The sequence below is a fragment of the Mytilus trossulus genome, chromosome 3 (genome assembly GCF_036588685.1).
Source record: "Mytilus trossulus isolate FHL-02 chromosome 3, PNRI_Mtr1.1.1.hap1, whole genome shotgun sequence".
In the NCBI taxonomy this organism is placed as follows: domain Eukaryota; kingdom Metazoa; phylum Mollusca; class Bivalvia; order Mytilida; family Mytilidae; genus Mytilus; species Mytilus trossulus.
Window position 1 is genome coordinate 53,180,344 of NC_086375.1, and position 13,033 is coordinate 53,193,376.

Sequence of the window (13,033 nt, forward strand, 5' to 3'; positions counted from 1 at the left end):
CCTTTTAATATGCGCAAACTAAATGGCTTTTTGTAATTAGGGTAAATTCGAAATATTGATTGATTTACTTTCAAACGTTGGGCACCATATACCTACAATACGTTACACTTAAAATGCGGTGTCGAAGAGGGTATTACATTGTTGGTTAATTCTGGTTCTGTTCGTTTTGTGATGTCATTTTATCAAAAAATACCTCGAGTTGTGGAAATCGATTTGATAATGTTTACGCTTTACGTTTTTTGAACTAAAAATGCAGTGCTGTCGCAATTAATGCAGGAAGGAAAGATGGGACGGAAGTACATGTGTACGGTTTTCCATATTTTTTTTATCATAGGATGTTTAACTTTCAAGGTGCATAGCATCCAGTGTGATATCATCTGTCATTGTAAATTTTCTATATCTTAATTCAACCCTAATACAAATATATCTGACACTGCAAATAAATCGAACATTTTTACCCTTGGTTAAATTTGAATAGAATTATATTTCCCTGGCACATATGTTGTCTATATACACCCCTTCAATTACTTAAACCTTAGCTTGAGATTTATTTCCCAAGTTAGTCATCTTGACTTCAGATATGATACATTTTAAAATATAGTAATCAACTCTTGGATCGTCCGCGAAAACGGCAAATATAATCCTGGGTTTTTATTAATTTGATGAAACGGTTTTCGTCGCTGTTTTGGATTTGTCTTTCAATTACCTCCATTTCATGCACAAGTTTATATTCGGACGAAAAGTTCCGGCTTGCGCTAGTACAGGAATTGCTTTCTTCACGACAGTTATACCATGAATAGCAGGACAAATCGCGAAGTAAAACATTCCGTTGACTGGTATTAAGTCTTTTAATACTGGTGATTGCACCTTCCTGAAGTGACGAATGTAAATGATCTATTTCGGTGTACTTCCGTAACATAAATTTCCTTTCGCTTTTTACATTTAGAGGACTGTCTTGAAAAGTTGGACGAAGTTCATGTAATGGGATTTTTTCCCAATTTCATTTTTTTTTAATAACTCGTAAAAAGCTTTATAGCTTTTCGATTAATAAAAAATGCAAAATTTAACCTGTGTCTAACCTATGTTCTCGGGCGGAGTCTATAGCAACATGCACTTTTTTTTCCGGCAGCAATCATCAACCTCTTTTTCCAAATTTCATAAACGATTTGTTTTAATTATCATGAACATTTAACTGAAACTTAAGCACATGTAACGTCGGAAATTAGCGTCTTTAGGATCTTAGACGTTTTTAGATGTTTGGACGAATTGGCTACCGTTTAGTAATGTATGGAAGCATTTTATTCCTTTAAGACCCAAACATGCAGTTGATAACCTGGCATTTTTTACTCCTCGTGTATCAAACTATTGTTTTGATCAATTATAAAAAAATACGCGTTATTTGCTTTGAAAAATGAAATATCAACTTGGACAAAATGACTACCGTTTGAAAAACGACTGTGTAGAGAAGATTTTATTGAATCAGCAATATTTGAACTCAAATGAGGCAAATATTTGTACTTTTGTTAGTTATTATTATTGTCTTACTCTTTTTTCATTTTCTGCTATATCTACTTTTAGTCGTTGAGTTAACGAAAAACGTCGGACATTTTTTTTTTATTCCAGCTTAATATGCAGCCAGCGAGTCAAATGAAATTAGGTAAAATAACGACTTTAACGCCAAAAAGAATCGACACATGTCGTTGATCCTGACAAGAATCAAAAAGATCGGAGAATAAGAAATAGGATCACAATACATGCGAGTTAAAACAGTTTTTCATAAATGTACCGTTGGACATCCGGTTTTTTCACAATTTCTTTCTTATTTTAATCCTCAAATATACTAGATATTACTTAGAATATGATCAAGAGCTGTAAAAACATAATTCAAAACATATATTAAATTTGTTTTAATATTGGTTCGTGTTTTCTAACATTTTTATTTTGTTTTTGCGAACGAAATTGCGAAGATTCTGTTTTAAAACCTAGGGGTTGCAGAATCATCGTGCCCTACGTTTGAAAATAGAAATAGAGCAAACAATAGTTCATTTCACCCTCATTACAAGAAGCCATGTAGTTTACGATTTTTTATAAGGAGATAGAAAGAAAGGCTTGCCTTGGAAGGACAAGTCCACTTCTCTATTAAAATTTCAATTTCGACAACTTGGCAATGTTTGTATCTATCATTATTTTTATCTTTATTCAAGTCTTCAACATTTATTCATAACAGATATTTTACATATTACACGGCAGTGTTTTAAGTATAATTACATATATATCTACCTTTATATTTATCCTTATATCTATCATGTCTTGCAGTATATATTTTATACGACCGATACTGGGATCTATAAAATATATATGCTTCTCACTAAAAGAGGGACGAAAGACACCAAAGGGACAGTCAAACTCGTAAATCTAAAACAAACTGACAACGCCATGGCTAAAAATGAAAAAGACAAACAGAAAAACAATAGTACACATGACACAACATAGAAAACTAAAGAATAAACAACACGAACCCCACCAAAAACTAGGGGTGATCTCAGGTGCTCCGGAAGGGTAAGCAGATCCTGCTCCACATGCGGCACCCGTCGTGTTGCTTATGTGATTACAAATCCGGTAAATAGTCTAATTCGGTAGGTCAAATTCATGAAAGGGAAGGGGATTGTAGTTACGACGTAAGGAACATATCCGATATCATTTGTGAAACGGTTATTCCATAACGGTCAACTAACTCGTGATGGCGTCCGTAAATTTTACGAAGGGATGATTTCAACTTCACCATTTGGAACTCTTGGTCTAATAGCTTCCTTGTGAGCAGTAACCCTCTATCAAGAAAATCATGATAGGAAATGCAAGCACGGGAATATCGTATCAATTGGGAGATATATACCACTAAATGTATCCAAAGAAAGTAGGCAAAGATTTTGCGACGATGCAAATATCAAACTTTAAAATATAAATAGAAATATTTAACCAATGAATTCAAATAGCAAAAGCTATACAATTAACAAATATATAATTATTAAGATTCATGTAAATCATTTAACAATAACATACATTAAATATGAAATTTGGAGTTTTACCAAGGGAGCTAATAATTAAATAATAACACTGTCTGCCACACAGCATTTCGGGGACTCTCCCTCTGGTATCCTTCCTCCCTCTTTTATAGCTGACAATGCGGGCTTTTCTAATTATTGGGGGCATTATGATGACCTATAGTTGTTAATTTTTGTGTCATTTAGTTTTTTGCCAATCATAATATATATTCTTTTATATATAGCGATGTCGTTATTACGACAATGCTATGTCGTTAAAACGACATAGGGATGTCGTTATTACGACATGATATGTCGAAATTACGACAAAGCTATGTCGTTATAACGACATGTTATGTCGAAATTACGACATAGCGATGTCGTAATAACGACATAGCATGTCGTAATTACGACATAAAATATTTTTTTTGAATGGCCCTTATCGGCTTCCGTAAAATGTCGACCTGGGTAGATAACTTCCAAAAATATTTTAATGAACTGTTACACAAGAAGTCAACTGTTTTACTATAACCTGACGTAAAAGTCGACAGAATAAAGAGTCTAATAATTTGCTCATTTTTTGCAGTGGCGGATCCAGAGGGGGGTTCCGGGAGTGCGCACCCCCCTTTATTTTTGCCGATCAATGCATTTGTATCGGGACATATGTTTTGCACCCCCCCCCCTCTTTTGCCCTGGGTTAGCACCCCCCCTTTCGAAAATTCCTGCATCCGCCCCTGCTTTTGAAACTTAATATAATAAGCATTAGAAGTGCAATATTCCGAATTTTTATACTTATACGTGTTTTGTTTTTAAAAAAATGAATGTCGTCAACGGCAAGAACACTAGTTTATTTTTTTATGTTGTCTGGTGATATGATGTACTTCAGGCATGTTACGATATTGGAGATCTAGAGATTTGTAGACACATCGGAATGACCCAGGCCCCAAGAAAAGCTATGGTAAATGTACCGTGTGGAAGTAAATGTCACCCTACGCATACATGAAAGAATACAACTTAGCCATGAAAACTAACTTTACATCGATATTTAATGTTATCTGAATTGTAAATAATACAATTGCATGCGTTAATCTTTTTTTTTTTATAAAGTTTTCTAATGCATATTATTGAAAAAAATACCTGTATGGTCCAAATACTCATATGGTCCGGCCCGTTTATAACCAAACGAGTATTTACTCATATGGTCCGACCATACGCGTACGGTCGGACCCGGTTGGACCATACGCGTATGGTCGAACCATATGAGTATACGCATATGGTCATGACCATACGCGTATGGTCCAGATACTCATATGGTCCGGAACATACACTTTTCTTTCCACAACTATCCAATATTAATTTCAACTGACTTGTGCATGAATCTACACACAATTTCATATTTTGAATAAAGGTGTTTTAACATCATTATTATCTTATTATATTCACAGTCAATTATTTCAATTCAAAAGCAAAACAAAAATTCAGCTAAAAATGTTTTGGTGGCCTTGGTGTCAGCTTTTTTTTTTTTAAAGAAATCAACTTGTATTATTGGATTGATGTCTCGTAGATATGTACTTTACACGTATTCACACACAACAAGGAAGTTATAAAGAACTTACACATTTATAAAGAACAATGAGACAAACAAAGAACAATGAGCAATCTTTGACCTTTATTACATGTAACGTTATGTAACTTAAAAGTACCACGATTACGGAAAACTATTGATGATAATACTAAGACATGAACATTCATCACCTCATTATCAGATGACAGAATAACATGTATATTGCATAGATATCATGTCACACTAAAACTGCTTGACCTTCCCGTACTATAACTAGGGAATAATCAGTGTATATGTACAAAGGATTTTTTGACTGGAGTATCATTGAATATTGTTTTATTGGTATTAAAAATTGATTTAATATACAAAATAATCGGCGGCGTTCAGTCGGCAAATAAACGAAACCAATTTCAATGTGTATAAACACATATATATGTGGACTTCAAAACAATTACTAAAGTCGTATATTGTCTTCAGATCTATTCAGTTTTATTTGAGTGTATTGAAAAAAAGGCATGACTTTGGTAGACCATGCTTATCTCTCGACTGTTTACTCTTTAAATATTATTCAATGAAATAACTACAAAATCTGAAATGAAAGATAATCACAAGAAATTTCATAAAATTCATAATGTATTCAATGGAGGATATACTGCGACTTTACGATGTGTACATTATAATACAATCAGATCAGAATGTTGTTGATAAAATATTGCAGGACGTGTATTGTTAAATACGCCACGTGCGCCGACTACATTAATTTCTAGCATGTTGTATAAGGAGTCTTTATTCTAACTAATTTTAAACAACATCCGACTCCTCTGAAAAATGTTTTTAGATCTCCAAACGAACAATAACGAACAAAACCGATTCCAGATAGTCCGGTTTGGTATAATTATGAACATAATAAACCTATTCCGTTGTATATACCCGTTGTATATACCAAGACCAAACACAACGTAGAATTAAATACGCAATTAAAAAGCATGCATATCGATATCACAAACTTGTCAAAACATTCACTAAATTTTATACAAGGACATCATTCATGAAAATTAATCAATTCTACAGGTATTTCACATCCCATTTTTCATAGTAATATTCTATGCAATACACAAAAACGTCCTCATGTGATGTAATATCAAAATTTGAAATTAGCATTGATACACTCATAGGTCCTTTGCATCAGAAATACACACATTTATTCTAGTAGCATCTTCGCTAGCCAAGGGTTACGATACACTCCCGCTCTGTGAAGAGAGCGGGAGTGGATCGTAACCCTTGGCTAGCGAAGATGTTCTAGTAGTTGCTAGTAATTCTTCTTAAATTTATGTTGATCGTTGTCATTTTGCTCAGTGCTATCTTTTACCTAATCTAGCATCGGACTTATATTTCCTTAAGACTAAGTTGTACTATGCGTATTGATGGGAGTTTGATTATTCCAAAGTGGTTAGAGGTATAGCGGGAGGGTAAACAAAACATGTTAAACCCCGCCGCATTTTTTGCGCTTGTCCCAAGTCATGAACCTCTGACTTTTGTTAGTTTTGTAATTTTTTTTTATTATTTTAGTTCATTTGTGTGTTTCGTAGTTGATGGTGACGTCCATTTTCTAGTATACAATAGTGTCAAGGGCCTCGCCGCCATGTGTGGGATGTTCTCACTTTCTAGAATACCCATTGATGGTATCATGCTTTTTTTCTGCTCTCTTTGATCGAGATGTTATCTCTGGGGCCCATTTCACATTTTCATTCTCAATCTATAGACCGAGTTCCAACAGGGTGGCCAGTAACGTGAAAAATGATGTTCATGTATTTGGGAGGATGGATCAAAATATGCACGCTACTACATGAAACTAGCTTGTGTATCCGATACTACACTCGTATCCGGTTTCATGGAGTTTAATCATAAATTTATTAGGAATCGGCTGTATTGGTAGGTATCTAAAATCATGACATCAGACTCTCGGAAGAAAAATCATTTTAACCATTCTTAATAAGTAAGTATTCTAAATAAGTAAATATGTCACGGCTGTAGCCCTTGCTGTGCACAGAAAGGTGCAAGAATATTCCTAAAAAAATCCTTAAATAGTTCCATTTAGAGAAATACATTAATGTCTACAAATGAACAATATTGAATTTTGTCAACAGCCTCCTTACGAAGCTGTATAATATACTCTGGACGATCAACACACATGTACAGTACGGTATCAGCATGAATTTTTAAAAAAAGTATTACGAAATTTGACAGGTTTTTTAAAAACATTATTTTCACTTTTATTTTTCTCTCCATTTTTCCATGACAAAAGATTCATAAAAGTATAAAAAAAAAACATCGGCAAAGAAATACACACTGTTAGAACCCGAACTCCGATAATTTGACTGAAACATTATATATTTGTCATGAAAATATGTTGCTAGTAAAGAAGTTTAAAGTCTTAATCATGCCTGTCCATGTCTATGGGTAATGGATTTTATATCGGTTATGATCAAAGAAAGACACGATATATCACAATATGAAAATATGAAAATGTGTTATGATTACCACCAGAGGACAAAGGCGGCGGACGACTATTCAATTAGTATACTAGGTTCTTACTGATCAGGTTACGTGGAAAATTAGTTATTACAGTAGAACAGTCATAAAATGTCACTGAACAAATATTTTATGATAAAACACGTCAAATGACGAGTAGATTGTGATATGATTGTGCCATCATTTGTTTTATGTTAACACATTATGGTTAAACTCAAACCCGTAAAACAGAACTTCGGTCAATTAAACAAAACTGGCTTGCATGTACATGGATCATCAAGGCATCAAACTACTTTTTATAATTCAGGTTTGAGAAATATTTCAGCATTTTGGATGATAAACAGATATTTTTTTTAAACTCTGAATAACCCAGTCTTGTTTCGACAATAGATGTATAGTGGTGCTCGAGACCAAATTTTTTGAAACCGAACAATTTTAAAGTAATGAAGGACTTTTAATAAAAAAAAAAAAGAAAAGCCGAAGTCGGACACGGAATTGGAGTATTGCATGAGGGAGATATATTCCTTAATTAAAGAAAATTTCCAAAAAACTGTGACAGCAAATTTTAATCTTAAACAAAATTTGTATGCCAGTGAGCCAGTACTAAGCCTGTGATATTCTCGCGGACCACCTTCAGAGGTATCGAATTGGTGGTAATAATAACGTTAATGGTACCAGTTTTTCTGCACCAGATTTTCCCTTTATATGTCTTTATGCTTCATAAAAGTTGAACTCATGACAATTAAACTTATGATTTTACTTGATGGAACTGCTGTTTGTAGAAATCATTTCAATCCTTCTCTGCATATCCCTCTTTTCCTTATTTGGAATTCGTTACTCGACACGTGATGGTCTTTCAACTAGTACACTCAGTGTAAAACACATGTTTATGCTGCTAACTGTAATAATAATAGGTGTCGATTCAACTGAATAAAAAATCATCCGCTTCCGAAATTAGTAAATGTTTACTTGTTGAATATACTTTGTCCTTATCTTTGGCTGAAATATCACTTGTTAATTCGTCCGCTTGTTTAAAATTAATATCCAGTTCTTTTTCTTTACCGTTTTCTTCGCTGCTTGAAAACTCATTTCCAAAATTGTTGTAAAATGAATCATAATAATTAATACGCTTTGCATGTTTGAAAGCTTTTGAAGACTGGTGGATTTCATTATAATCATCCTCACTTGCTATTTCAAAACTGTCAAAATCACTGAAAGAATTCTCGTGTTGGGTACCATCAGTTTGAATTAAATCGTTATTCTTATATTTTAATTTTAATCTATTTATTTCGTTGATTATATTTGTTGGCGACGGAGTTACCAATGGTGGTCTTTTCTTGTAAGTGTTTTTATCGTTACTTATTCTATTACGACTTGAAGGATGATTTTCGTCATTAAAAGGTTTCCTGACAAATTCATTTTTACGATTCAACAAATGCATATCATCAGCTGTATATTGATTGATGCTGATAGGGTGAGGTCCATTGCTACCTAGCATTATTGATACAGATGGCTCCATATGAACTTCTTCATTTTTGTTTGAAATGAACATTTCGCGGTTATCTTTGTACCAGTTTGTTTTCTGTAATGGAGATTTGCCTATAGAAATGTGCGCTGATTTAATTTTCCCCGCCCTTATTGTTTCTGCTGTCACTTTTTTGGCAAACAAATTATTTGTTGTAAGTTGATTTGTCTGTGTATCGTCTGCCCTCAGGATACCATCTGTCTCCTCGTCAGAACGAACATCTGCAAGATCAGAATACTTGGTTAGTTTGCGAGCTTTCAGAACTCGATCAGTTGGCGTAAGAATTGGCTTTTCTTTTCTGAATAGTTTATGCTCAAGCATATTTTTCTTTTGAGTTGGCTTATTTCTTAATTGTATAGACGTGTTACCAAATGGTGATAAACTATTACCTTGAAAGTTCATTGTATTTCTTATCATTGCTGAGTTCTGCAAATCTTTTTGTCCCCCGAGCATGAAATTCTTTTTTCTCCAGTTTTGCCTCATGTTCTTCTTCTTTTGTAGATTCGAAACTACTTCACTACGAAATGTTGTATTAATGGGTCGATCCTTTCTCTTAACAAATGTTGATTTGAGTGGTTTTATTCTAGATAGTTGGTCGTGTTTACTTGATTGGTGTTTTTGTATATACGTATTTTGCAACAGAGAACCCAATGTCGAAGTTGTCTTAATATTATTCATTGCGTTTTGTTTCGTATCAAGATTAGATAATTTTTCCGTTTTATTCACGGGATTTCTAACATATAGACTTTTTTGACTGGCGTATATTTTCGGTCTTAATGTATCCGAGTTAAATCCGTTTATATTAACAGAATCACTATCGTCACGCTTCAGTACGATTGTAACAGAAGTATCTGTTGGATCTATCCCATTTCTGTTTAATACAAATGTCTCCCGATCATCTGACTCCCCCCGAGCTTTCCGGAGAGAGAACGCTTTGCCAATTGAAATGATGATAGTCTTTACATTGTTAGCTTTTACAATATCTGCTGTTACGTGTTTTGAATACAATTTGTTCGTTTTAATTCGTTCTGCCTGTATATTGTTTGCTTCTATGATACCTGATGTGTCCCTTTTTAAACGAACATTGGAACTGTTATCAAACTGAGAATTAATTTGAAAATATAATTTTAAATCGTCATGAAATTCAACAACGGGTTCAAATTCAGTCTTTTTTGTTACAGTAATCCTTTTTAGTGTTTCATTCAGAGCTGTTTTATCCAACCAATTACTTTTCTGTTTCAAATCTAAAAAAGAAATTCTAAAAGGTACTTAATTACGCAACAGTTAAAGTAACTTTTGATATGTAACGACAACTCAGTATGACATTTGTATTCTTTTTTTTTCTTTATCATTTCCGTATTGTGTCTCATGGTACACTATTTAGCACATTTGTTTACATCTGCTAAAATATATATGACGGCAAAATATCTCATAAACTCGAAATATAAAAGCAGGGATATCAAGGATCAGGGAAAGTCCTAGACCGAATTCTTCTGTCCCTATAATGCATATATTTCCCAATTTACATTTGCTTTTTATTGATTTTGCTATTTTCTAAAAAAAAAATTATTGTGCAATATAGATCTATATTGCACAATAAAAAAAAAAAAAATAGTGTATGGATATAGTATTAATCTATGGTGCAATCTTCCTACACGCACTTGAACAGCTGTTATTGATGTTCTGAATCTCTGAATCGTATACTCTAACAGACATATCCCCACACACTGTGCTTAGATTCGATAGTTTCATCATAAAGACAGAGTTTCATGCAGTACTTGATGGGCCTCAAAGTTAACTTTTTTGGCAGAGACAACTATGAATTTTTTTCCCAATCCATTATAAATAAATATATTCAAACTAAGAAATTTTGGTATACAGCAAAGTGAAGGAAAATTTTAAACCTTGATTGCAAATGTAATGAATGAGGACAACAGTTAAAGACGTTAAACAATGTGACCAACTGGATTAAATGTAAATGGTGAGATGATGTACCAAGTTACAAATATGCAAATATGACAGTTGTTATCCATTCTTATGATTTTTTTGATTTGTTTGGGCTTTTGATTTTGCCATTTGTTAAGAAATTTTCCGTGGAGATAGGTATTTTTGTAATTTTTCTTTTTACAGAGCTAAACCATGTACAGTTCGATGCACCAACGAAAAGAATTAAATCAACGAAAAATAAAGAAAAAGGAAACAAGCACTTCCTCCTGTTTTCAACGAAAACCTGAATCCACAATTGATGCTCTTTTTAAAACATTAAAATAGCAGGTGAAAAATTTAATCTTTCAATAATATTTTTTAATATCAATTTATATTATGTAGTAGCTTTTACTTTTCCGTTCAAATTAAAAATAAGGATGAATTTAACATAATAAAGTTAAAAAAAAAAAACAGAATTACAAGACAATAAGTTTAACAGTACAATGACTAGACAAGAGGGTTACAATTAGTCTTAAAAATGAGAAATATCAAACAGACTTTATACTTACGTGAACTTTCACAAACTAGGTGTTGCAGAAACTGTAGGATTAATGAAGCGATACACCATGAGGGATATATTTTCATAATTTAACTGTAAATTAACCGAAACACAATGTATAATTTTCCCACTTTTTGTTTGTTGTGTATCATAATCTGCATTCCAATTGATTCGTTCCCAACGTTCCTTAATCGTATTCACAATGTATATTTTATAGATCCAGCGAAAGGCAATGATTATTATGAATCGTTTTACATGTAGATATGATTTATTCATGGAGTATTTATGATCCTTGACATTTGACAAGATGATATACAATATAAATAGAATAATAATCAGTCTTTTGATAACAGTTATTCTTTTCACACATATATATGTACACCTAAATACAAGAAAATAAATGAATGAATACAGTTTTTATAATTTTTTTTTTAATTCATTTTAATTTCAATAGGTTTATTAATTAGGAACTGTCTTTTGCTAACAGTAATTCCTTTCTCACATATATGTACATCTAAGTACTAGAAATAGATAAATGAATACATCATATATTTAATTTATTATCTATTTTTTATAAGTTCTTACATAAACAGTATGAATTTTAATTTACATATTTTTGTTAAGAGAAATTATATTTTAAATGTGACAAAACTGAGCGGTACAATTGACAAATAGGTAGCACTGAACTGAAAATTTGCGCTTCCGGAATCAGCAAATTTGACTTTCAACGGAAAAGAGATATTGTTAAATTCTTTCGACAACAGAAATGGAATGGATTACGAAAAACAAATGCTATATATATTACACAAAAGATAAAATTAAGTTTTAGATTTTTTGTAAAGTACCTTTTGTTTTATTTTATCATTAAAATTCGTGTATTTATAATAGTTAAGACAACATTCTTTTATCAAAATATTGGTAAATAAAGTGCATACGCATGGCTTGTGTTAGAATGGCGTTCCTTTACTGTAAAAGGGAGGTAAAATGGGAGTATTATTGTAGCAGTTCCTCTTTTTCTTACATTTTCCACCTATTTTGTGCGTTATTGTTTTATATGTTCGCAACGAAAACGATGTATTTCAAGACACGATGAGGTCATGATAGCGGTAGTCACTTCATCCCTATCTAAGCCTTTTATAGAAACATGACCTGTGTAGCTAAGTGGTCGAAATAGACAATTCAATATACACTGGTTCATCTGTTAAAGATATGACATCATCGAAATCGAAATCAGAAACTAGTTATGTCATGTATTCTATTTCGCGACCTAAATACACTTTTCATGATCAAAAGTTACATATGTCTATATGTGGTCTTAAAATCTAATTCGAAAATGCTTTATTTTGCAAATTACGGATATTTTCTGATACATAATCATGTAAAGGGGAACTAGCTACGAGAAATATAAACATATAAAGTATGATATTTGTTTTGTTCAAACATTAATGTAAGTGAAATGGTGAAATATTAATTCGCTTTTGGCAGCCAATATGGTTCAATTTTGTCAAATTAAGCTTAGAAACATTGAGGATGAATAATTCACTTGCATGTGAATAATTCGACCTCTTTGAATCCGTATTCATGTGAACTTCAATTTACCCCTTTAGTCTGAGATGAATAACGCATCGATAGTGGGTGTTTGGTTATTTAAGAATGACAACATTGAAAATAAAACACAGATGAATCATTTTTTTCACTGGTTCGATCCACAAAAACTCATTTCTATAAAGGGTAAAAACAATGATTGAGATATATTTTTAATCTGTAATATGAAATGAAAAAGACTTAGAAAATTCCACTGTACGAGTTAACTTCTTATTTTATCTATATTTATGTTTATATCGCTTATGTATATGACCATTGAAAGTCTTCGGAGTTCAACTCAA

General features: G+C 32.5%; 1 protein-coding gene across 1 annotated transcript; it reads right to left on the minus strand.

Annotated features, from left to right (window-relative positions):
* Nucleotides 1-7,491: 7,491 nt before the first annotated feature.
* On the minus strand, nt 7,492-11,457 carry LOC134711827 (uncharacterized). The gene is made up of 2 exons (XM_063572746.1): nt 11,158-11,457; nt 7,492-9,906 (listed from the first exon to the last, which is right to left on the minus strand). Exons 1-2 carry the CDS (start codon nt 11,231-11,233, stop codon nt 8,060-8,062), a joined length of 1,923 nt encoding a protein of 640 aa, XP_063428816.1. The 5' UTR covers nt 11,234-11,457; the 3' UTR covers nt 7,492-8,059.
* Between the last annotated feature and the right edge of the window lie 1,576 nt (nt 11,458-13,033).

Bases quoted from the DNA above. Each gene is read 5' to 3' on its own strand.
- LOC134711827 (XM_063572746.1), bottom strand. From the start codon at position 11,233: ATGAAAATATATCCCTCATGGTGTATCGCTTCATTAATCCTACAGTTT. The intron at 9,907-11,157 runs GTAAGTATAAAG...TTTCTTTTTTAG, and splicing joins CCTAGTTTGTGAAAGTTCAC to ATTTGAAACAGAAAAGTAAT.